The sequence below is a fragment of the Mesoplodon mirus genome (assembly GCF_964341445.2).
Source record: "Mesoplodon mirus genome assembly, chromosome: 3".
In the NCBI taxonomy this organism is placed as follows: domain Eukaryota; kingdom Metazoa; phylum Chordata; class Mammalia; order Artiodactyla; family Ziphiidae; genus Mesoplodon; species Mesoplodon mirus.
In genome coordinates, this window is record NC_138978.1 from 59,632,572 (window position 1) to 59,659,250 (window position 26,679).

The 26,679-nt window shown below is 39.9% G+C and overlaps 1 protein-coding gene across 1 annotated transcript in view; it reads left to right on the plus strand.

The window, feature by feature from the left end:
* DNAJC6 (DnaJ heat shock protein family (Hsp40) member C6) overlaps positions 1-22,455 on the plus strand; it is a 153,564-nt gene extending 131,109 nt beyond the window's left edge. The window contains exons 12-19 of the mRNA XM_082613100.1: positions 1,190-1,624; positions 5,048-5,182; positions 8,978-9,046; positions 10,043-10,162; positions 15,854-16,117; positions 18,250-18,392; positions 20,613-20,789; positions 22,333-22,455. Of these exons, the coding sequence (XP_082469226.1) occupies positions 1,190-1,624; positions 5,048-5,182; positions 8,978-9,046; positions 10,043-10,162; positions 15,854-16,117; positions 18,250-18,392; positions 20,613-20,789; positions 22,333-22,434 (1,445 nt within the window). The 3' untranslated portion in view covers positions 22,435-22,455. The remainder of the gene's footprint in view (positions 1-1,189; positions 1,625-5,047; positions 5,183-8,977; positions 9,047-10,042; positions 10,163-15,853; positions 16,118-18,249; positions 18,393-20,612; positions 20,790-22,332) is intronic.
* Positions 22,456-26,679: the final 4,224 nt, after the last annotated feature.

The following is a 26,679-nucleotide window of genomic DNA, read 5'->3' on the forward strand; positions in this document are numbered from 1 at the left end:
AATTTAGAAATCATTCTTATCAGGCTATAAAATAGGTTAAGCACATATGCACAATCTTTTATCTGAACCCTGCAGAGCCAGATGGGTTTAGGAATGCAGAGTTCTTTGCAAGTTAGAAAGATGATACGGTACATAAACTGCATATTGCTTAGCACCCCCCGTGGCCTCTCAGACAATGTGTTATCAAACATGTTAAAATGTCTGTAGTGAAACATAACTCATAACCCTGGGTGAAATCAATGAAGACTATAAATAACTCATGTCAGTCCCAGTCAGATTTTTCCACCAATTTAGGGAAACCTCTCCTTTTTCATAGCTTTTTGCATTTCAGAATTGGGAATGAGGGATGTGGATCTGTACTTGATTTGGAACGTGGATCCATCTGACAGCAAGTAACAAAGTTTGAAAGAGGGATCTGTTTCAAGGAGGGCCTGGAAAGTCACTCACCAGCCTCTCCATTCCTTCCCCAGAAGAGGCCCCATTTTATGCTGAAAGTATCTCCTCCTAGGTTGGTGTAAGGACCATCCTAAGCAGAGCCGTTCCCTCTATTCACTAATTAGGTGTGGGCTTCACTTCTGCTCCAGACTGTGGGAGAAAGACCTTGCTTTTGGCTGCAGGCCACATGGAGAAGAAAAGACAGTAAGAGGAGGCAGCAGAGGACTAGGAGATAATGTTTTCTTCAAAGCACCTAGCATAGTGCTGGGAAAAAGAAGAAGATGGTGATGATAGTAGTAATTTAAAAAAATAATAAAAACCACTTAAGTACTACTTACTATTGATCTGAGCACTTTCCATATATCATCTCATGTAATTTTCACAATAGTCAATGTGAGCTAGGTTCTATTTATTACTCCCATTTTGCTGAGGAGAAAACCAAGGCACAGAGAAGTAAAGTCACCTTCTCAGTGTCACAGAGCCAGTAAGTAGCAGAGATGAGATTCAGACTCAGGCTGATTCTAGAGTTCTTGCTCTTCACTCCTATGCTATACTGCCTCTCAGATGCTCAACAAGTAGTAATTGAATGTAATGTGAAATACATCCAAGTTTTCCATTGGTAAAGGTCTAAAAGCATTGTGTTTTTTCAGGCTGCTTTTTCTCTCTTTCTGAAGTTATGTACATAGACTCTAACAAAAAGCAATAATGCTGTGGCTGGTAACTAACTGTTTCCTGGCATAACGGCCTTCCTTAGATCAGAAATCGGAGAAATCATTCTGTGAGGAGGATCACGCTGCCCTAGTGAATCAGGAAAGTGAGCAATCGGATGATGAACTTCTGACCCTTTCCAGCCCACATGGCAACGCCAATGGCGACAAACCTCATGGAGCCAGGAAGCCCAGCAAAAAGCAGCAGGAGCCAGCTGCCCCTCCACCCACTGAGGACGTGGACCTTCTGGGTCTAGAAGGGTCTGCAGTGAGTAAGAACTTCTCTTCACCGGCGGCTCCTCCTACCAATTCCGAACTTCTGAGTGACCTGTTTGGGGGTGGAGGTGCAGCCGGCCCTGCCCGGGCTGGACAGTCAGGGGTGGACGACGTGTTTCATCCGAGTGGACCTACATCAACCCAGTCAACACCGCGCCGGTCCACCACCTCCACCTCCGCGTCTCCAACACTGAGAGTAGGAGAAGGTAATTTTTTTCATGTTGGGCTGTACCTCTCAGTGTTGAGTTATAACTTTTGGGCCAAGCAGGTGGAATCGAACTTTCCTAATAATCTAGACTTCTCTGATCTCCCTAGTAGTCCCCAAAAGGTCTATATCTTCATCTCAGTGGGGACCACAAGAGGAAATAGAAATATTGTCCATTTTGGTAGGACAGTCTAAGAATGAATATTTGAGCTTGTCACCCTTACTTTAATTTTTTTTTCCAGGGCTTCAGTCCCTGAGCTACTTTAGTTATTACTGCTCGGAGATGTAGATTGATGAATTGTTGTTAATAATAACAGGTACTATTTGTGGGCTACTTACTATTTGCCGAACATGGAGTTTGACACTAACCATAAATTCAATCTTTATAAAAACACAGTAAATAGGTGCTATTATCTCCATTTTATAGTTGAGGAAATAGAGGCTTAGGGTCAAATTAGTAGCGTACTTCTATACAGCTAGTCCTAGGGTCCAAAACCAGGCCATTTGACTCCAGAGCTTTCCCTCAGTTTTCCTGTAATGCCTTTCTGGAATGGTCGTTTTCTGAATACACTTGGGCTGTGCAGAGAAGTACTTGCTTACTTCAAGATATATTTAAGGGACTGCTGCCAGCAGCACAGCTGGTGGAGCGGAGCAGTTGGTGCCAGATACAGAGTTTGAGCCCCATGAAGCTCAGTCAGCTTCACTCTGCTCATTGCCACAGACTCAACCCTTTCTGTGACTGGTCATCCACAATTCTTTAACATTTGCAAGACAGTAGAGTTGGGTAAGCAGAGGTCCATTATAGCTTCTAAAGCACTAGCTGCCCTTGTTATCATCACCCATTAACCAAGACAACATCACATTAGGAAGAGTAAAAAAGAATGTCTCAACTCTCCAGGCGGGTGGTTACCTTTAGGAACTTTCTTTCCCAGGATCATCCTTCACTTCTCAGAAGGCTTTGGGCTGGTCTTGATTTATGGTGGTTCAACTGGAGGCATTCTTTACATGAGTGAGTTTCAGAATCATGGACCGTAGATGCTGAGGCTCAAGTTCCTACATTAGTTATTGATGGAGCCACAATGTGAAGCCAGGTGCCCTAAATCCCAGGCTATTTCCTCTATCCTTCAGCAGTTCTTACTCACCAAAGTGAACAAAAGCTCTGTCAGGAAAAGAAGTCCCCAGGATCCAAGATAGCATAGTACTCAATGGTCATGTTTTTAAGACCATGTACCTTATGTGATTTTCAGTGGTTTAATTCACCATAGTCCCAGGCAGATAGTTATGTTCCAGAGTCAGATCTAGAGGGGACCTTTCAGACATTAGTTAAATCTGTGCCTCAGGTTATAGACAGTGAAATTGAGGCCAGCTGTATTAATTGACTTGTCAAAGGATACACAGCTGATTAGTGCCAGTCCAGATCTGGAACTCAGGTATTCTGTCCTCCAAGAGGAAGTAGAAAGAACACTGAGTCCAGAGTTAAAGGCTTGGATTTGAATGTCAGGACTGACACTTACCTATTTGTGTAGGCTTATTAAAAAACCTTAATCTTCTTAGCTGTAAAATGGGGAAATACTTACCTATCAGCATTGTTGTAAAGACTAAATTTTAGCTCTTGTCTTGTGTTGGGAAGTTCACTTTTAGTTATTAGAGAATGTTGCTAATTTAACATAAGTTGATATTAAAAGTATACCAAGTAATAGTGAAAAGATTTTAGAATCCTCTACTGGTTGACTTCAAACTTAGGTGTAGAAGAATTAACCCAATGTCCTCTTACAGTTACTCTATAAATCTCAGTATTCTCATTTTATAGAAGGGATAAAGTTTTGTAAGTATTAAATGAGGTAAGGGGGCTTCCCTGGTGGCGCAGCGGTTGAGAGTCCACCTGCCAGTGCAGGGGACACAGGTTCGTGCCCCCGTCTGGGAGGATCCCGCATGCCGCGGAGCGGCTGGGCCCGTGAGCCATGGCTGCTGAGCCTGCGCGTCCAGAGCCTGTGCTCCACAACAGGAGGGGCCACAACAGTGAGAGGCCCGCGTACCGCAAAAAAAAAAACCAACAACAACAAAATTGAGGTAAGGGATATACATCATGTAACAGAGTGCCTGACATATCATTGATTCATTGCTGCTACACAAGGCTCATCTGCTGCCCAGCAGATATTAGGAGAGCATTATGCCAATGAAGTCATAGCTGAACACATCATATATCCTACCTGGGTTTTGAGAGTGGAATTTATTCGTTAACTTGTTTGATTCTAGTTGTCTATTCCTAGAATAGGTCAGTCTCACTCCAGGAAACCGAGAGCCCATTAGCTTGATACTTACAAATTAGGAAGTGACATCTTACTACAGGGAGCTAAACGGAATTTTGTCCCTTGACCAATAATGAGAAATTAAAGCCCAATTATATACATGCCACTCTGCGTGGTTTTCATCACATTCACTTCACACCTGTAAGGAATGTGAGATGCCTTTGGGAAATTCCTGGAATTTGGAGTCAGAAAACTTGAACATGAGTCCAGCCTTATCATTTGCTTGACATTGGACAAGAAACTTGGCTCTCTGAACCTCAGTTTTGTTGTCTGTGGAATGAAGATAATATCGCTTCTATCTGACAGGGAGATATTAAGGATCAGCTGAGGTATTCTTTATGAAAGACAACGGTAAACCCTGAAGAAATGATACAGTATTAATATTATTACATTTTTGCTAGAAACCTCAGCTGCCACTTTGTTCTAGCATCCTTGGTTCATTCACAAACTTTTTCTCATTTCACTACATCTGCATCTAGTTTCTGGCAAGTTGTTGACAGGCAATGTTTCAGAAATATTTTAGCTTCACAGGACAAGGTATGATAAGAGTTCAGTTTTTGTCATGCTCAGTTTCTTCCCTTTTTAACTTTCAGTGAGCCAAAGACCACTAAGAACACAACTAAACAAAACCTGGTCAATGAGGTTTTCTATTGTTCACCTTAATAGCAGGGCCCCCCGCCTGGTTTTGGTCCACGAATTCACTGAATATGAGCACAGTTCATTCATTGGGTATCTCCTATGGTCCAGGCATTGTTTCACCACTCATCTATTAGTCTGTAAGCTTGGCTGACTTATTTTATGTTATTAAGATGCCCAAAGGCCCAAGGGGCCCTTGCTTGTAGTGTTTATGGTTCATCCAACAGGTAAATCCAGAGTTCTCCTTTGTCCACAAAGAAGGGATTATTCATGTGTGGTCAGAAATCCTTGGGATCCTTTGTTAACCCTGGAGGAAGTTATAAGGATAGGATGGGTCTGTAGAACAGCCTGTGAGGCAGGCATCATCCTGATTTTTCAAGTATTTGGCTTACAGCCTTGTAAGAGTGACAGCTCTGCAGTAGTTGTTGAATGGGTGAACTCATAGGACAAAGAAATACCTTTCTCCTGTTGTTTTCTAGGTGCCACCTTTGACCCATTTGGAGCACCTTCTAAACCATCAGGTCAAGATTTGCTGGGTTCTTTTCTGAACACAGCCAGTGCTTCCAGTGACCCCTTTCTTCAGCCTACGAGAAGTCCTTCACCTACAGTGCACGGTAAGGAAGTATTTCATATTGTGTTCAGTGGAGCATGGTTTTCCACAGATAGCAGGAGGTGCTCAGATATAAAAGCACCCTGTAGGTGCGTTTTTTTTTGTTTTTTGTTTTTTTGGAAAGCTACATAATGCACCTCTCTTTTGAAAATTAACAATTCACATTAACATATTAAAAGCTCTGAGATATTATACAATAAAGAAGTCTACTTAACTTTGTTTTACTCAGCTTTCCTAAAATTTAATTTGGAATTTTTTTCTTTTTACATTAGAGCTACATGCACATAATTATAGGGCACCATTAATTGTAGCACATATCTTTATTTTATGTACTATTAAAAAAAAACACTGCACTTTTAGTTGATTGGAAGATGCATACTAGTTGAAGTCTTTGAAATGTGAAAAAATGAGTCCTAGGTTAATAAAATGTGATATGATGAGCATTTCACAAAATTAATATTCCACAGAACAGTTTAGAATACAATATCCTGGTATATTAGACTAGTTCTAATATGAAGCCACTAACCACACGTCGCTGTTGAGCACTTGAGATGTGGCCAGTCTGATTTGAAATGCACTCTTAAGTGTAAAGTGCATACCAGGTTTCAAAACTCAGTACAAAAAAAAGTAGAATATCTTATTAATATTTTTATATTGGTCACTTGATATAATTTTTTAAATATATTGGTTTAAATAAAATATTTTGTTAAAATTAATTTTACTAAAAGTGTCTTTTTGCCTTTCTTAATGTCACTACTAGAAAAGTTTTAAATTCCACATGGCCCACATTATATTTCTGTATTAGAGAATTAGGTTGTGTAGAAAGAATCGTAATCACATCCATTTGTAAGAGCGAAAAGGTATCACTTAGGTAACACTGATTAAAACCAAAGCTCTTCAGTGAAGGACCGATGACTTTGAGCTGGAAAACTGAAGCTCATTCCTGATGTTGAAGGATATTGATCATCATTGGCCTCAACCTAGAGGACGATGTATTTGTTGTTGAAGGCACCCTGAGTCCCCTTGGAGAATGCAGTCCAGTCATCAGCTTGACTTCATGGAAGCCATGCAAATGCAAAAGGAAGATGAGTTGTGCAACAGTAGTCAAACTGTAACGACCGAAAAACAGAAAGCAGTCCAAGAACAACCTTAATAGGTGATTTCCTGTTGGTCTTAAATCTCAAACTATTTGAAGTGGGTCCACAGGACAACATACAAGAAATTCACCTCTGACCTTTGAGTAGTGCCCACTTGAAAGAATCTCCTGATTGGAAGTTGGCTACCCTGAGAGGAAAGACGCAGGCAGATAGGTTAAAGCTGTTGTTTTTGTTCACTTATTTAAAGTGTAGGTTACATCATTGCTGAAAATCTCAGTGCCTCAATCAGCATGGAAGCCAAAGTCCTTGAAATGGCCTATGTAGGCACTTTGTGCTCTAGCACCCAGGGCTGTGACCTTCTTTCCCATTCTCTCCCTCTTGCTCACTCCATTCCAGCCACAGTAGCCTCTCTGTTGTTGCACTGGGTGTCCCCTCTTCCCAAGACATAAGCATAGCTAATTCCTTCACCTCCTTGGTCTTTACTCAGCTGTCAGCTTCTCGATGGGGTTTACTCTGGCTGCCCCATTTCACATTAAAACCCATTCTCCTGCTCCTCTGCATTTTCCTTTCCATTGTACTTGCCAACTTTAATATACTCAATAATGTACTTATGTGTTGTTTATTTTTGTTGTCTTTCTCTCCCCACTAGAACATGAGCTCACAAAGGCAGGGATTTTTGTTTGTTTTGTTTATGAATGTTTCTGTAGTGCCTAGAAGAGTTATTGGCACACGGTAGGTTTTATCTATCTGTCTTTCCATATAATATATAAATATAAAATGAATTGTAACTTTTTCCTATCTAAGTCTCTGTGATGCATAATGATAATGTTAATAAGGTTATATATTTTCCTGACTTTAATACTTTGAATTTACTGTTTTCATATGAGTACTACCTTTTATGTCCCATGGGTATGGATGTTCATACTTTGGCATGGCAGTAGTGGACTCAGTTCTCTCTTGTGAGCATGTTAGAAGATGTTTATAACTCAGTTTCAGACAGTTAGCACTCCTTCGTTTTGTGGCTACGCTTCTTATTTTGATCTGTGCCATGCTAGTGAGTGAAAGAATTTTCCACCATCCTTGATGAGAAGGGAATCACTCTACTGTTAGTGGGTCAGTTGCATCCTCTTCATATACAGGTGAGACTCAGGTGTCATATTGGGAGGTCAGATTGCCCACCTTGGATTTCTACAAGGCACCATCAATCTCTTCTGAAAATCAAGAAATATTGCCTTTGAGTTTTACAAATATTTATTGAATATCTACTCTGAAGAGAATAATCATTTGGGGCACAATTTGAGAAGAAAAACTAAACAAGTAACCATAATAAAAGGCAAAATAGAAGTTTAAAATATTGGGTAATTACTGTTTCATTTGTTTATTCCTTTCTCTCCAACAGATTTTAAGTTTCTTAAGGAGAGGTACTGTGTCCTTAAGCTCTCTGTTCTCTAGTGTGGTGCCTTATGTGTGGTAGGTGGTAAGGATTTGAGGGTTTGATTAGTAAAAAGGTTGAAGTACTAATTCCTAGTTCTGTATCCTAGTTAGATGTAAGACTAAGGTCAGAGTTTACCGGAAATCAAAGAGCAAATGTTAGTAAAATTGTCTAATTTCCACCTCAGTTTTCATGGATTACTATGGAAAAAGGGAAGGGAGAACTAAAAGGGAAGAACTGTTATTTTTGATAATGGCATGTTCTACTTAACTCAATGATGGGAAGGTACACAATGTCTTGATTCGTACTAAGCAAACAAAACAGGTAAATGTAAGGCTTGGTAAAGCTAATCTTGGTCCTTTGATGATCCTTTTGGTGGTGGTGGTGGAGTGTGTGTTGTATCTTAAATCCTACTTGCAAAGTTATTTTAGTATTTGTGTTGTACTCACTGATTTAATGAACAGAACCTAGAAGAGTCTTAGAAAGAAATTCTGTCTTATGGCATCCTATTTCTTATTTGAATTTTATAGATGTAGAAAAAAACTTACTCTACCAGTGTGTACTCCTGTAATATATCCGGTTCTCTTTAGCTGAACATTTCTTTTAAATTCTACATTTGGAACTTTGAGAGGGGTCAGAATGATCTGTTTTGAAGCTGCAATGAGTTTCTTTTGAGTGACGATATATACATACCTGACACCAGCATGGTGGATGGTATCTAGTCAGTCCCCAGTACATGTTCTGATTGACTCATCATTCTCCATTCATGTCACAGCAGAGGAGAAAACAAAATTTCAGTTCTAAGTTGCCCGTGCCTCTCGTACACTGGTTAATGCCAATTCAAGGCAAATTGAGTTTAAGTTTCATTTCACTATTTTTAATTGCCAGCTGACTTTGTGTTAAGTGTAGAGATGGGACACACAAAGATGAATAAGATAATTTTCTGCCTTCAAGAAACTCACAGTTTATTGGAGACAGACATATGCACGGTTTTAATTCAAAGTGTAGTTATGAGGTAAAATAAAAGTGAGCCAAAGAAGGAACAGAGACAGTTTATGGCTTCTACCGGTGCTCATGTAAGTAACCATAGATGAAGGCACAAAATAACAATGTTGCAGAATGTGGGGAGAGCTCAGAGGGGGAGTTGAATCACGTGGGACCTGGACAGGTCATGAGGCCTCATGAGAGGGAGAGCATTTTTCTGTGTGAATTCAGAAAAGTGGATTCTGAGCTATGTTGTCCTGATTCTTTTTCTTCTCCTCATTTGCAGCTTCTAGTACACCTGCTGTGAACATTCAGCCAGATGTTTCAGGAGGTTGGGACTGGCATACTAAACCAGGTAATGGTCAGCAGATTAAGTTTGTGCACATTTTACCGGTTGCTGAAGCATAATCCTTTACCCAAGATGAAGTGAGTACTTACAGAGTGTTAAGGCCACCTATGAAAGTTCCTAAAGGCTCACAGTCTGGCAGAGCTTTTCACATTGCCCTTGATGGCATGGTTGTGCTGCATGTTATATGGTATTTAACTTGTCTAAGTCTCATTTGCTAAATGCCTTGACAATAAATTGAGTTAGACAAATCTTGGTTTATATCTAACTCAACCGTTTAGAAGCTCTTGGATTTTTTACAAGTCTTAACTTCAGTTTTCTTATCTGTAAAATGGGGTTCCTAATTCTTGTTCCACACAGTTAAGTGAAATAACTTATGTGAGATTTTCTGACATAGAGTAGGTGTTGCATAATCTGAATGGTTTTCTTTCTTCACAAAGGACTTGTTTTCGGGCTGGATTTGTCTGTAATAAATAAATTCTCTTTCTGATGGCTAGTATTGTATTTCTTGAGAGCCATCTTGTGTGATTGTGTTCCTGATGCTGTGCAAGTTACACACACACACACACACACACACACACACTATATGTTTATCACAGAACCTTATAAAGCAGTTGCTGTTTCTTTATCTAACCAATGAGAAAATATTGAAGTTAAGCAACATGCCAAAGGTCACTCAGCTAGGAAGTGGCAGAACCAGAATTCAGGCCTGACTCCAAATCCCATAGGAAAGAATGAAGTCAGCTGACATGTGAGATAAACGCTAGACATAATAGTTTGCAGGGATGGCCAGGGAATGACGTATGCTTTCTCTCTTCCCTGTTTCTGCTCCAGGCCACTACTCACTTAAGTCAGGGAAATAAGTCTAACGACTCCTAACACATTTGCAAACCCTGTCCTAATTTGCCTTTAGAGGCAAGGTGAGCAGTAGCTCTGGATTTCTGAATTTCAGAATTCAGCCTTGGACAACTGACTCATTTTCAATGACCTTATTATTTTTTTCAGGAGGTTTTGGAATGGGAAGCAAGTCAGCTGCCACCAGCCCAACAGGCTCGTTGCATGGTACTCCCACCCATCAAAACAAACCCCAGACTCTGGATCCTTTTGCCGACCTTGGGACATTAGGTATAAATGTAGCAGGTTAAGACATAAATAACATTTACTTATGGCTACCAAGCCTTAAATCTAAATCTTTGGTGTTAAAATAAGGTGGTATTGTTACCTAAGATCTAAAATCATGTGTATTTTTAAGCTATACTCTAAAACCTGAGATTGACTTTTAAGAAAAGGAAACAGGCTTCAGATATTGGGTTGGAACTAACCCCTATTAATCTGTTTCTCTAATGACTAATTTTGAAGTAGTAGCATAAATAAAGTTAGAACTTCCAGGAGCATCTGACAATAGAGTTTGGCTGCAGCAAAAGTAATGAATGTGTAGAAAAATACTGAGACATGAGGCAGGTCAGATAGATTTGTGCCATGTAGGGCCAGCTGTGCATAGGCCTTACTGTGAAGTTGCTAGTGAGATCCTCATACTGTACCCCTCTTCTCTCCCTTGGCGACAGTGTTCTCGGGTCAGTTTCTAAAATTCCATACAGAAAATAGACTCTCTTTATAGTATATCCAAACTGTTTTTCATCATATGTTAATTATTGTTATAAAATAAGTGTTTCATGAGGAAGTAATTTTGGAAACACTGGGTTCGGTGGATTTGGGTTACTGCAGAAACTTCTGAGAATCAGTGCTCATGGTGATGCTTCCCACTAGGAGAATATAGTGTGCAGGGTTCTCAAACTATTTCACCAAGGAACCTTTCTTCAAGGAGTAGTTCATTGGACTAGTGTGTTCTGAAACCTTTTCTTCCTCCTTTTCCTTCCTTCTCTGGGCAGTACAGAGTTGTTAAATAAAGGTGAGGCAGCCCTCACACTACGGATTAAATGAGACACGTTGATAGTTTAGTTTCTCTGAAAGCCCTCCTGAGGCATTTAGAGCCAAATTGTCTGCAGAGAATGAGAACGTGACTACCTTTTTATTTTTTGCCAGTAGTTATGTCAGAATCTTGACCTTTTCTTTTATACCCTTTAGACCCTTTTTCCTTTTAAGAACTCTCAAAATTATTTCTCTTTTTTATATCTTAAAATAAACTTCACATTTTAGAATAATAACATCATATATGACAGGGAGAGTTCTACTTCAAATAAAATCTTATTCACTGTTCATTTTTTACCCATTTATTCATCCCACAACTATTTACTAAGTGCCTTCTACGTGCTAACACTCTCTTAGTAAAAACCAACCAACCAAACTAACAAAACCAAAACAAAATTCCTGCCTTCGTAAGGCTTATATTTTAGAAGGGGAAACAAATACTAAATGAATAAATATATAATATAATGTCAAGTAATAAAAACAATTAATGTTTATTTGGAGGTTTTACTATGTGCCAGGCTCTATTTTAAGTGCTTTACATGTATCATTTCATTTAATCTTCCCAATAATCTTTTGAAGTAGGAACTGTTATAGTCCTCATTTTCAGATGAAGAAACATGGACACAAAAGTTTAAGTAACTTGCCCAAATCACAAGGTTTCTACACCATGAAGTCTAGGTCTGGAGTTTGCACTATAACCTCTGTGCAGAGTGCTGTGAAAAAAATAAGGCAGAAAGTGATGGCGAGTTGGGGATGGGCTGGGCTGTTACTTTAGATATCAAGTGGTTAGGGAAGGCCTCTCTGAAGAGGTGACCTTTATAGGAAGTTCTTTTAAAAACTCCAGCATCGTGTCTTGCATCTAGTTGTCATGTCCTTTTAGACACCTTTAACCTGGAATCATTCCTCAGCCTTTCGTGACATCGATACTTGAAGGGTACAGGCCAGTTGAGAACGTCTCGACTTGTTAACTTTGATCACTTGGTTAAGGTGATGTCTGCCAGGTTTCTTCACCATAAAGTTACCATTTTTTCCTATAGTAATTAATGAGTAATCTGGGGAGATAATTTGAGACTGTTCTATTTGAGAATATCCTGTTCTCCATCTGACTTTTACCCAGTGGTTTTAGCATTCATTAGTGATTCTTGCCTAAAGCAGGCATTACCATGATATCTGCAGAATTGTGATTGTCTGATTCTGTCCTTCTTTCTATATATATTCATTAGCATTTCACTCTAAGGCAGAATCTCCTCTCTCTCCATCCCCTCCCCCCTTCCTTTCTGACTCCCTCCCTCTCTCACATCATAACAGACTAGTGGATTCTTTTTGGACTCAGTTGGTTATCATCTATTATTGTCATTATTTAATGTTCACATTGTCCCACATTTAGTTTGTGAAAGCTCCTTTGTTGTGGCTTCTATATCTTTTTCACTTGATTCCATTATTTTTGAGAACTTTCTTTCTTTATGGCACAACAAGATGTTCTAGGCTTGTCCTGAACTTTTTACACCCCAGTCCTAGAATCGGGCATTTCCAAGAATCCTCATTCCTTTTTGTGGGGAGTGGTATTTAGAAACCAGAATCTGTGTTCTAAGTATGTTTTTTGGTACGGGGGTGGGTGTCATTGCTCTGCCTTTCAGGAGATGGAGATAGGTGATGAGTGGATATAAATACGTATATCAGTATATAATTCCATCCACTACCACAGGGTTCTTCCTTACCTTCCCCTATTCCATATGTGTATCTTCCGTTTCCTTGGATCTCAACATTAATAGACAACAAAAATAGTTTCAGAATAGCTGCATCCATATCACTGCAACAGCATACCTACTAGGAGGAGTTCAAGAGTTCTTTGTGTTTTTAAAATGCAGTAATTCTTAAAAACTGCTGGGGAAACTAGTTTCCTAAATTTCCCCATTTTTCAACTCACATAACTTAGGAAAGGTAAGTGACTTTTCTGAAGCTACACAGTGAACAGGTATATGAGCAAGCACTACACATTAGAATTTTTGACTCCTAGGTAATTGCTTTAGAGTAAAAATTAAACTTCCAAATTATATAGCTGCAATTAAAAAAAAAAGGTAGTATCCTTCTCCTTTAGGTATTTTCACATTGAATAGTTCTGATACAAACACTGTACTTCTTCCCATAGATATTCTGATTTAATTGGGTTGGCTGTGGCTTGGTTATAAACAGTTTTTAAAGCTCCCCAAGTGAGTCTAATGCACAGCCAAGTCTGATGACTACTGCTTTTGCTTTTAATGAGGATTGCAGTGGCCTCTGGGTTTAGCTACTGCTTTGTATTTCTGTCAGTTCTCCACTTCACTGGCATTGAAAATTAGAATTGCTAAACATGGGTAGAAAATATTCTGGAAGGGTAGACATCAGAAAGTCCTACAATGTTGATGAACAGCTTGCGATCAGAGTCAGCATGTGCCTTTTCACCACTGTATCTGCAGCCTGGCATGGAGAAGATGCTTGATAGTGTTTTATAAATGAACAAATAAATGACAGTGTGGCGGGAATATGGAAGTATTTTTTAAGTTCTTCAGGTCTTTCTATATTATTGAATTTTTAAATAATAAACATATTCATATGAAGGTAGTAAAGCTTCTGGTAAACCTCTCTTATTCGCTTAACTCAGGGATTGTGAAGAACTTTCACATAGCCATTGTGCCTTCATGATATACCTGTGACGTAGACATAGTTTTGATTTCACAGGTGACAAAATTGAGGTCAAGGAGATAAGTTTTTCACTGAACTGCAGAAGAGCAAGGATTCTCTGTAGATGTTTTTCAGCTATATTCCCAGTGCACGTTATCTGCTACTTAGTAATGCTCAACAGATACTGATGAATGACTCTGTGAATGAATAAGTGCATGCAAGAATGAATGCACAAGTGAGCAACAGAGCAGAGACTCAAACTCAGATTGACTCTGGGTCTGATGGTCATAACACAACATTTCTAGTGGGAAAGGAAAGAGGAGCCCAGATCAGAGCATAGGAACAGTATCTATATAAAGAAGACACAGTAAGTAAGGGATGAGGTGTAGTGAAAGACTCAGAGATTTAGGGAGGGATTAGGGATTATGGCTGCAGGAAATGAACATAACATGTGGAGATAGGAAGCCCATAGTCAAGTCCCAGCTCCATTAACTAGCTGTGTGATCATGAGCATATCAGTATACCTCCCTGAGCCTTGCTTTCCTCATCTTTAAAGTGGGGCCAGACTGTGGAAAACAGTATGGACATTTCTCAAAAAACTGAAAATGGAACTACCATATGACCCAGCAATTCCACTCCTGGGTATATATCTGAAAAAAACAAAAACACTAATTTGAAAAGATACATGCACCCCAATGTTCATAGCAGCATTATTTACAATTGCCAAGATATGGAAGCAACCAAGTGTCCATCAACAGATGAATGGATAAAGAAGATGTGGCATATATATATATCATGGAATACTACTCAGCCATAAAAAAGAACAAAATTTTGCCACTTGTAGCAACATGGATGGACTCGGAGGGCATTATGCTAAGCGAAATAAGTCAGACAGAGAAAGACAAATACTGTATGATATCACCTATATGTGGAACCTAAAAAATACAACGAACTAGTGAATATGACAGAAAAGAAGCAGATTCACAGATATAGAGAATAAACTAGGCATTGCCAGTGCTGGGGAGTGGGGGAAGGGCAATATAGGGGTGGGGAAGTGGGAGGTACAAACTACTGGGTGTAAGACAGGCTCAAGGATGTATTGTACAACACAGGGAATAGAGCCAATATTTTGTAATAACTAAATGGAAAGTAACCTTTAAAAATTGTATAAAAATTTAAAAAAAGTTTTTAAATGGTGATTTTGACAAAGAAAGAAAAATAAATAAATAAAGTGGGGCTAGTAATACTACCTACTTCTGAAGGGTGTTGTGTAGATTGAAGGCAGTAATATTTAGAAACATGTTTTATAATTTCTGAAGAGCTATATAAATGTTACTTTATTATCACTGTTGTTTTGGAATTGGTGCCTGAAAGGGTCCCTGTAGATCACCATGTTTCAGCTTCTCATTTTACCTCTTTAAACATGAGCTACAACTGGTCTTTGTATTTGAGAAAAAGCCCAGCATATATGCAGTGAGTACTTAAAAGTTAGGAGTTACAGAATCAGGATTCTACTTAAATTCCCAGCACAAAGTAATATTTCTTAAAGCTTGAATAAGATTCTTTGCCCTATTCAAGGCTGTCAGAGTGTTAGCTGTGTTTACTCTCCTGCACTGAAATGCAAGTAGTGTGAAATTGAAACCTATTTATGAAATTTCAAAACCTCTTGGTTTACTCATGGGCGCTAACCATGCTTGTATTTATAACAGACCATGAATAATCCTGCTTATTGAAGTTTAAGTAGCACCTTCATGAGTGAATGTATTTTGTTTTATTCCCTGTTCTGGTCGTTTGATAGTTTTTACTCCAGTGAAGAAGTAGAATCTGCTGAGAGGGTGGGAAGGAGGGCTGGGTTGGCATAGTGGAAGAGCCAGGGCTCTTCTGGCTTGGAGTTAAAGACTTGGACTGAAGTCCCAGTTCTGCCACTTTCTGGCTGTGTGACTTTGAGAAAGTCACTTAACTACTCTGAGCTATAGTTTGCTTGTCCAAAGAAAAAATGGGGCTATTAATACATACCTAAAAATGTTATTGTGGGGATTAAAGGAAATATATGACTGCAATTTATTTAACTATTAGGAAGGCTAATTGTGCCACCAGTCAAGGGAAGTTCCACTGAAGTCACTGTAAACAGTAACTTGAGACACAGGAGTTAGAGGCTACTCAAAATAGCATTACCTTCTTTCTCGCTCTCTCCTTTTTTTGTTGGTTTTTTAATTTGTTCTGTAGGTGGTTCTTCATTTGCCAGCAAACCCTCCACACCAACTGGATTGGGTGGAGGATTTCCACCTCTCAGCTCGCCACAGAAAGCATCTCCCCAGCCTATGGGTGGAGGGTGGCAGCAGGGGAGTGGCTACAGCTGGCAGCAGACACAGTCTAAGCCACAGTCCAGCATGCCCCACTCCTCTCCCCAGAACCGACCCAACTACAACGTGAGCTTCTCCTCCGTGCCTGGGGGCCAGAACGAACGTGGGAAAGGAGCAGCTAACTTGGGTAAGGATGACGGTATGGAGCCTGGCTGTAGGGTACCCAAATGTATGTATGTCTGAAGAAGGAGATAGAAAGCAATTCCGGTAGTTTCTGACGCAATCTTTGAATTGTAGAGACAGAGCACGATCCCTACACCAGGGTGGTGCCTGGAGCTCCAGGTTTTACCAGGCTCCTGACACAGATCGCTTTGTGAGTGCTGGCTCACCTGTCTGTCTCTCTCCTCACTGAGACCAATGCCTCATTGTCACTAGCACCTAGCAGAGTGCCTGGCATGTAGTAGGCACTGAATGGGTATTGAATGGATGTGTGTGGAGGCGTGGTTGCATCTTGAAGCTGTCATTCCTTTGGAAGAGAGGGTAGAAGAGGAAGGTTGGGAACCTTTCAAGCGCTGTGTTCACACTTGCTCTTGGACCCCATTTAGAGGAGTGGACGTATCTTGGACGTTTGGTATGATTATCCTCTGGTTGGGGGATGTTCCTGAGATCATTGGGTTTCCTGTGATGGTTTTTTCCTCTCTTCTGAGAAGAAAGTTACAAGAACACAAAATGGTCCAACAGCTAAGGCTGGAGGATACTCTGGATGGGAGTCTTCCTTTTTCAAATGGGATTCTTGATAGCGAGTGAAAAATAATATATTTTGGATAGCAGGGACGGTTAAACTTGAGTTTGCTAAAAGGCCTGTTATGATATATTTTACATTTCAGTTGATTTGATTATACCTAAGAATGAAACGTTTAGGGACATGATAAGGAAACAGGCCTTCCTATGGAACATGGAGAATGAAATTCTTCTACTTTTTCTGGTAGCTGTAGCTGACATTTATTGAGTGCTTATTATATGTCAGGTGCTATTCTATGCAGTTTTCGCATATTATTTAATATAATCTTCCCAAGCCAACCCCATGTTGTAGACAGAAGTCAATAATTTCCTAAGTCCATACAGCTCGTAAGTGACAGAGCCAAGATCTGAACCAGGACAGTGTGGCTCTAGAGCCCCTGCTCTTCACCGCCACACTCTATTGGATATGACACAGGTGACTTCTCACAACACTAACATGACAGGGACTCTCTTATTGGGAATACAACATCATGTTTGTTCTTTAGTTAGCAGTGGATATTCCTGGATAATTCCATAGAGTCACCTGGCTTCCCCTCCGTTTTTATTTTGAGTAGATGTGGGGTGAATGTCTTCAATCAGCAAATATTTATGGAGCGTCTTCAGTGTAGAAAACATTGGGGATATGCAGCAAACAAGACAGACAAAATCCCTAGTCTCAGCGCACTCACATTTTAGTGTGTGCGTATGACAGTGTACGTTCAGAATGCCTTACAGTATAGAGCTGGCAAGTGGGTTTTAATTCCAACACCGGCTTTGGTTGAAGGGCATGGACTGCGTGTACTCCTGTGTTTTGGTTCTGTTTTGTTTTAACAACAAACATTTAAATAGCCAGGCACTGTTCTAAGCACACCATGCCTGGTTGACAGATGAGGAAATTGAGGCATGGAGATGGCAAGGAACTTGCCCCAAGGTCACATCACTAATAAGGGCAGAGCTGGAATTCAAACCTGGAGAGTTTGTCTCCAGGGTCTTTGCTCTTTGCTGCTATGCTAGGCTGCTTTTCCAAACAGACTGATAAAGGTTGTGAGGCTAAAACCAGACTTAGGAAAAAAGAGCACTGTGATGGACTAAAAGTGTCAGCTGAGTGTGGGCAGGAAAGCAGTGGCGTGCATGGATTTCAAGTACCAAAACCCAGGTCTTGGTCCCATCACTGATACTAACTAGTTGTGTGACTGGGGCCTGGGGGGCGTGGGGGAGGGAGCAGGTGGTAGAATCATGAATATCCTCATCTATAAAAAGATGGAACAGTGGATATGGAATTATGGAATTAGACTTAATCTAGCAATCCCGCCCCGAGTCCAAGCTTTGCCATGGACATGGTATATGATTCTGAACGATCTCTTAAGTTCTCCAGACTTTACTTTCCTCATCTGTAAAATGGACATGACAGGGTAATTGAGAGGATTAAGGGGCTTAGTGCATGTGAAAGCACCTGGAAGACCAAGTGTTGTGACATAACAATATGATATTATGTTTCAGAATAAAAACCATAATCATTTAAAAAATATTATGTTGCAGAAGGGAAACAAAAAGCAGCTGACTTTGAAGACCTACTCTCTGGTCAAGGTTTTAATGCTCACAAAGACAAAAAGGGCCCTCGAACAATAGCTGAGATGAGAAAGGAGGAAATGGCTAAGGAGATGGATCCTGAGAAATTAAAGGTAAGTGAGCCTCTGACCCAGGGTGACGATTATGTGTGTGGAGCTGTCAGTGTGGGACTAACCTATAGAAGGTGCCGTGTTAGGTTTCTAGCATCCACTTTATTTCATTTGGTTCCTATAGCTGTGATTTGAGTACAGCTGTGTCCTTTAATAGCAAAGTACTTCCGGGGAGTACTGTGTATGCTGTTTCGTTTCTTTAATAAAATGCACTTTATTCCATGGTATGGTAGTATAGATTTTCTTTGTTTACATTTTCAAATAAGCAGCGGCACTCTTTAGGAGGTGATCTTATTGTTCAGATGGCATTCCGATCTGTAGGTAAGTCATTATGATTTGGAGGTAAGAAGAATGCATTATTTATGTTCTCTATTTCTGCTTTGAGAGCTTTATAGTAGACCAGATCAACTGAAGCCCTCAGGATCTCTCCTTTGCTGACAGAGAGGGAAATACTGATGTACCTGGGAATTACTCACTCCTGTAATGTTAGATCTGGAGGTTTGGGAAGGTGGCAGGGAGGAAGGCTGAGGGAGGTGAGGTCCTTGGCTTCCCCACTGCTTCCCCCCACTTTTGTTTTGTTTTTTTTTTTTTTGCGGTACGCGGGCCTCTCACTGTTGTGGCCTCTCCCGTTGCGGAGCACAGCCTCCGGATGCGCAGGCTCAGCGGCCATGGCTCACGGGCCCAGCCGCTCCGCGGCATGTGGGATCTTCCCGGACCGGGGCACGAACCCGTGTCCCCTGCATCGACAGGCGGACTCTCAACCACTGCGCCACCAGGGAAGCCCTCCCCCCACTTTTAACCAGAGCATTTCTGCTTTTATCTGTTTTTGATTCTTGGAAGTCTAGGTAAGATTTTATTTGGGGAAAGAGAATGTTCCCCTATTATTTTCTTTTCTTTTAAAGTTTGCAAACCAGTGATGCCCTTAATTCATAGATGAGAAAACGGAGACATTACTTTATAGCTGAGGATGTTATCGTGGATGATGGTTAATTTGGGAACAAAAGGGTGGTTATGTTGATGAACGGTGTGAGATAGTGAAAGAGTTTGTGAAGATCAAAACAAGTGGACTGCTCTCCACAGACAGAGGGGCTGCATTTCCACATGATGAAGCATACTGACCCTGTAGCAGCCTGGAAGATGAGGGTCTAATCTGTTACTCCAAAATCAGGAGTGGTACAGCTAGTCAATGTCACACATTTTGAAAAAAGATACCACTGTTCTTCGCCATAATTTCCCTACAGATTCGAACGTTTGTTGAAGATGTGCAGATACTATTTGGAGTACAATATAGGATCCTTTGTTTGTATTTGCTTTGCACTTTATACAACATCCAAAAGGTTTTATATTCCTTCCAAAAACCTTGTGCTCCATCTCAAGAACCTTTGTTCATTAGGTAAACTCTGACAGTTTTCTATAAAAGAAAGTTATTTATGTCTTTTAAACCATGCTTGGTTATTTAGTTGGTATGGGGTATTAAATCGTTTGGGGGAGTAGCCATCATTTACCTTGACTGAGCTTCTGTTATGTGCTAAATGCTGATGCATTGTTACAGACCCTTCAATTTAGTCATCTCATTTGTTCGAACTATGAAGATTCAAACTATGAATGCTCATAGTTTGAATGAATGACTAAATGTATTCATTTAACAAACCCTTTTGAGCTCTATTCCATGCCAGGCATACTATTTGATTTCTCAGTTACAGTGATATGTAAAAAACACTACCTTTCCTCACACAGATCTGCCTAGTGATGGGGAAAGACAAACACATGATTACAATAAAGTGTCACACATATTATGATAGAAGCATGTTTAAAAGTTAGCCCGGAGAAATTTGTTCTTTTTTCCAAGGGATTTTTTTTTAGTGTCTCTGTGTCACTATACTAGATGGAGCAGATAGCGGGGACCCAGACAGACATGGCGTGTGCACTCATGGAGTTTATACTTTAGGTGTGAGTAATTAACTCAGGGGGGGCCAGAGAAGAAGGAAAGTATTCCAACTCTCAGAGGCAGAGCAGTATGAAATTCCTGAGCGGGCTCTTGAAGGATGATGAAGAGTTAACCAGAAAGACGAGGTCAGGGGTGGAGGAAGAAAAGCGGGTAGAGGGAAGGTTGGAGTATGCAGGTACTCAACGTTGCTGGAGCAGGAGGGGTTTCCAGAGTCACAGTGGAGACCCTCTGGACTCGAAAGCATTTGGATCTCTTAATTGCCCCTGTGTTTACAGATTCTGGAATGGATTGAAGGCAAAGAGAGAAATATCAGAGCACTTCTGTCCACGATGCATACCATGCTGTGGGCTGGGGAGACTAAGTGGAAACCAGTTGGCATGGCAGACCTGGTCACACCAGAGCAGGTGAAGAAGGTGTACAGGAAGGCTGTGCTGGTGGTGCATCCAGATAAAGTGAGTACAACTTGCTCTCCCCCACAGCTTGTCTGGTCCTCCTGTCGTTAGTTCCCAAGTGTGCGTCAAAGCATCATACTTTCAACTTGTTGCTTAGAAAATTTATATAAAATAAATCCCATGGGCTCAAAAAAGGTATTTAAACAAATAGTTATGCTTTATGAAACAGAAGAAAAGGAATCAAATAATATATAACAAATAATGGAATGGGGGCTCTCCTTAGATGTAAGGTTCACCACTGACTAATTTTCAGGGAACAGATACAAACTGTGTCTTGACTTATGGGTGGGCTAAGAGCTGGACAGGAATATGTTCTCCTTTTAGAGATACAGCAGGATATTTAGCCAGGATTATAAAGTGAAAAAGCTTTAGAACGTAGTTGGCAAACTTGGTGAGAATTAACAAAATATTCAAAATGGAACTAAACGCTTCACTATATTGATTATGCCAGTTTATGTTTTCATTGAAGTACATACACATATATGTGCTGCACACTGTCAGAAACTTCAACTACTGGATGGCACAGTTGAGATCACCATAATACACAGAAACCTCCCTGACAGAATTGGGTCCCTTGCTGTCTTATGGACTGACGATACCAGTCCTATGATGTGAGGCTGTGACTGAAGTCCTGCTTGGGAACACATACTTGAATTTGATGTATCTGATTTTCATCTCTCCACACTTTTTGTGACTAATCTGGTTAGTATTAAAGAAATAATGTGTTTCAGTGAATCAAAGAGAAAGGGAAACAGCCCAGAAAAATTCACAAACTGTATGCCTATGTTATGGGTCTCCAAGAACTTTTTTTAGAAATGGGAAAATGGAGACTTCCCTGGTGGCACAGTGGTAAAGAATCCGCCTGCCAATGCACGGGACACGGGTTCGATCCCTGGTCTGGGAAGATCCAACATGCCATGGAGCAGCTAAGCCCGTGAGCCACAACTACTGAAGCCCGTGCAACCAGAGCCCATGCTCCACGACCATAACAAGAGAAGCCACCACAATGAGAAGGCTGAGCACCGCAAGGAAGAGTAGCCCCCGTTCACCGCAACTAGAGAAAGCCCGCGTGCAGCGACAAAGACCCAACGCAGCCATAAATAAATAAATAAATAAATAAATAAATAAATTAATTAATTAATTAATTTAAAAAAAAAGAAATGGGGAAATGGGATTTTCAAAATATAGCTAATCAATTGGAGATAGGCAATCATGAACCTTTGTCATTTGGTAGATAATTCTGGAAATGGAGATACATTTTGTGCTGCCCAGTAACTTCTCTATTACCTACTCAGTGACTGATCACTACTACCATATGTGAATCCTTAGAGGGAGGGCTTTCTGGGGAGGTCATAGTAATTAGGGGCATGTAGATGGGGCTGTAAAAAGAGAAATGGCCTACCTAATAGAAAAACATTTCTTTAGAGCCCACATATTAGCAGTGAAAAATTTAAAGCCCACATATTAGCAGTGAAAAATTTAATAGAAATAAAACTTCGGTCTGTGGTATCTAATGTGTGTTTTTGTTTTTGTTTTTCTATAGGCTACTGGGCAACCTTATGAACAATATGCAAAGATGATTTTCATGGAGCTCAATGATGCCTGGTCTGAATTTGAAAATCAAGGCCAAAAGCCCTTGTATTAATTTATGAGCTTTTCCATCTCTGCTGCAGATCTGTGCTAATGCTTAATGTGTGTCACAGTTCTGAGGTTTTCACAGGTGAACCAAAAAACTCCAGCAATGTGTATCCAGTACTTAACTGTTAAGTTACTCATAAATTAATTACTCGTTGATAAGGAATGTGGATGTTTGTTTTCTCAGATCCCCACCATAAAAGGTCCAAAGCAGGAGAGGAACTTTTAGTCAGATGAGCTTGCAGAGTTTTACAGCATTCCAGCCTGCCCTTTGGGGAGCCTACTCAGCGTTTTGTGGGGGAATGGAAAATAGAGGCCACCAAAGGCATAGCACCCATCTCAGTGTCTGAGGATAGGATGATGAGCAAAAGTTATAAGATTACATGGTGGACTTAAATGGTTTTCATATTTTCTTGGAAAGATATAATTTGAGCAATGGCTTTACCTAGACTCCAGGAACACAAGCACCAAGTATCTTTTTCAGTGGAAATTTACTATGGTCTCTAGCATAATACTGTATACTTCTTTTGGTCAAGAGGACTGACAGATGTAAAAGAACCTGAATTATGTGGGAAGTGATTATATTATAATCCAGTGATTACTACCAACGCTTCCTGGATAAGCCAAAATTTCGTGAAAATGCTGGCTAAAGAAAAATAGGGACTCTGAGAGTGTAGAAATCTGTATTCCTGGTCAGAAAGTTGGGCTGCTACCTTCTTTTCCCTTTAGAAAACTGGATGCTTGAAGAAAAAGTCTTAATACCATAACAACAACCTGATTGGAAAGAAACTTCTAATTTTGCCATTAGGCTTAATGCTTTTCCTTTTGCTTAGCAGAGAAAATGCTCTTTGCTGGGAGCAGGTTGTGAAGCAGTTTGGTGCATTCACAGTCGACCAGGAAGGATGTGTAGTGTGGACCCCCTTGTCCTCCGGGTTTGTGAGTAGCTGTGGGAAGAGAATAGACACAACACTAACCACTAGTAACCAGACAGGGGCAGTTGCAGAGAGAGAGCCAAGCTCCCTTCAGACTGAGTCTGACGGCTTGTCAGGACTGGCTTTTTGAGGAACCAGGTTCCTTTTCCCACCTGATGAAATTGGACCCCTTGGATTATTACAGTGGGGTTTATTGTTTGAAAAGTTGCTGGGGGTCCACAGGAACAACAGTCACACAGGGACATCTGTGAAAGTAAAGCAAGACTGAAACCTTTGCAGACTTCAGACTGGTTGGATTTCAGTTCAGTGTTTTGGCTGTTTCTCATTTTAAGGGGCAAGCAGTTGTTATTATCCTGTGACTTTAGTAGATCTCTTTGGGTGTGCACACACACAGTGTGCAGAGGATATATATGCAAAGCAGATGGCAAAAAAAGATCTCCATTCTAGTCTTAAAAGGTTCGTGCTCAGTATGGTAGAAAGCTTTCAAACCTTGTTTTTAAAAGACAATCATTTTTTTGTTTCTATTTTCATTTTCTTGTGGCAGACTGTACCAGAAAAGCAGCATGTCAAAAATACTTTATGTTCTATATACAACTCTCTCGTTCTTTCTCTTCTTTCTCCTTTTCTTCCATCCTTCCTCCCTCCCTCCCTCCCTTCCTTCCTTTCTTTCTCTCTGTCTTCCTTTCCTTTCCTTTCTTTCTTTTTTTTGTTATAAAGATTCATTATTTATTTTACCTTTTGCTGACAATGTGAAACTCACATAAAATGTTCTCTTTTTAAATATACAGCTGTAAACTGTTCAAAGTAACCATAAAAAACTAGGTGTTATTTATTAACATATTATAAAATAATGTTTGATGCAGTATGTGCTTGTCTTATTTAAAACTGGAATGTGAGACATGTTGCTGTGACTCTTTTTTCTCATTCATATTTGTAGATACTGTGTGAACTACAGTATATAATGATAATAATTAAAAGGATATTATGTGAATGTCACATATTTTGAAATGATAGAACTATATTAGCTTTGTATCATGTTTGGATAATTCATCAATGTTCACAGTTTAAAACATCATTAAACATTATGTAATTAGCAATGAGAAAAAAATCTTACCTAACTTAAATTTGGGATGTTCCCTATCTCTTTTCCGGATACATTATAATTCTGGACCCCTATTCATCTCAAAACTCTTAACATATGCAGACCAACAGGTTTTCTCATTCCTTTTAAATACCTGGTTGTGACAGAGCTCACTGTTGATCAGATTCACTGTTTCGTTCATATTTATTGTAATATATTTTTTGTTTTGTAAATATGTTACACCAACAAAATGTGATTGGTCTAAAATATTTGTAATGTATATTAAAAGGCTCAAAAATATTTGTAGAAATGTAAGTTATTTTTGCACTCATGGGAATATGATGACAAGCTTGAATTATACCTTCTGATTCACTTTTAAGAAAAGTTATGGAGAAAGAATATGAAAAGCATATAATACATTTGCACCAAAAGATGATCTGACAGGACTTCTCGGTTTATACTTTAACCATCCCCCGTTGCCACCCTTGCCCCCATACAAAGACACACTTTTGATCATGCTGCATGAATGCTATGTTTCAAAAAGAATCAGCATAGAAATCCTGGTGTTCTAGCTAGGATATTAATGCATTTGTGTGCTGAGGCAAAGGGATTGATCCTGGGAGTCTGAGACTTTGTCATAGAAAACAGATCGTTTAGGTGTTTAAGAAGAGAAGCAGCATGTTCATTTGGAAGCAGATGTTGCAAGTCAAAAGCATTTGAACTATCAGCGTTGTGTCTCTGTCTGGAAGAACGTTCAAGTTAGACCCTAATGATGCTGATGAAACACTTATTGTATAAGGAATAAACATGCAAGTTGAATTCCAGAACCAGCTATCGCAGCAACAGGACAGTTTCCCTGCTGGAAACACCTACTGGGGAATTTAGGTCAAGTAGACAGGTTTTGCTTGTTCTATACATAAACCATGGTGTTTCAGCATAATGGTACAGTGTTGGTTTGAGACCAAAAGGCTGGGTTTGAATCCTGGTTTTTCCACTTAAGGACTGTTATATTGGGCAAATTGCTTAAACTCGCTAAATCTTAATTTTATTGCTTGTAAAACAGGGACAATTCTAGCAACCCTGCAATGGAGGAATTAGGGATTTTGTATATAAACTGTCCCTAATCAAGTGGGTAGGTACTCACTAAATAGTAGCTATTGTTATTGTTACCGATAGTCGATAAAACGAAGTATCACTGCAGGTCGGTACTGGGGCTGGAATTACACTGAAACCTCAGGTGGTAGGGAGTGGATAACATGCGTGGGAAAAGGCAACCAGAAGTAAAATGTGCCTTAGCCCTTTTTTCTATCTCCCTGGGCTGACAGAGATCTGTCTGCATAAAATGGCAGACTTATATTGTAGGTCCTGTAAAGGGAGTGGCTATGTGTAAAAAAGTGGTGGTTAAGATTGAGGAAGGAAAATTAACACTGACTGATTACAATAGTGCTGCATCGAACTTGCATTTAACTTAAGCACTGACTTGAGAGCCACCCCAGTGCAGGTAGGATGCCACTGCCTCTATCTTGAATGCACTACCCTAGGTGCTGTTATATATATTCATTTTCTCATTTAATTTGCAAAAAGTTCTGAGAGGCATGTTTTGTAAATCCTAGCTCAGGAAATGGAAGCACAGAGAGGTTTACCCAGAGCTGAGGTTGAGGTTAGGTCTTTTCTGTAGGATAGGGAAAGATGATACTATATACGGTGAGCTTTATTAATATTTGTGAATTCAACCAATATTTTGTGTATACTGTATGGGAAGATCAAACTAATAAATAAATTTGATTGCCCTGTTAAACATTAAGGGATGTTATTTCTAATTACTATGGCAGTTCCTGCCTTCTTAGTGCATAAGATCTACTATGGAGAACAGTTCAAGTGCTGACTGTCTGACTTCATATTTAAACTGTTTAGGGCTTGATCTCAACTAGTTACTATCTGAGCTTTAGTTTTCCCATCTGTAAAGTGGAGATAATAAAACCTAGTTCATAGTGTGAGAGAATTGAATGCAAGGAGAGAATATAAAGATTTATCCAAGAAGTCCTGTGTAGTCCTGGACAGTGTGACAGAGGACATGGATATACTTCTAAGTAACACAACTGATGGCAAGTTGGGGATAGGGTTCAGCTTCTAAAGTCTTACTTTCTGGGTTTTTTTTGTGTGTGTGTGTGAAAGTTGTTTCCTTTATTTTGTTTATTTATTTTTTGAATTTTATTTATTTTTATACAGCAGGTTCTTTTTA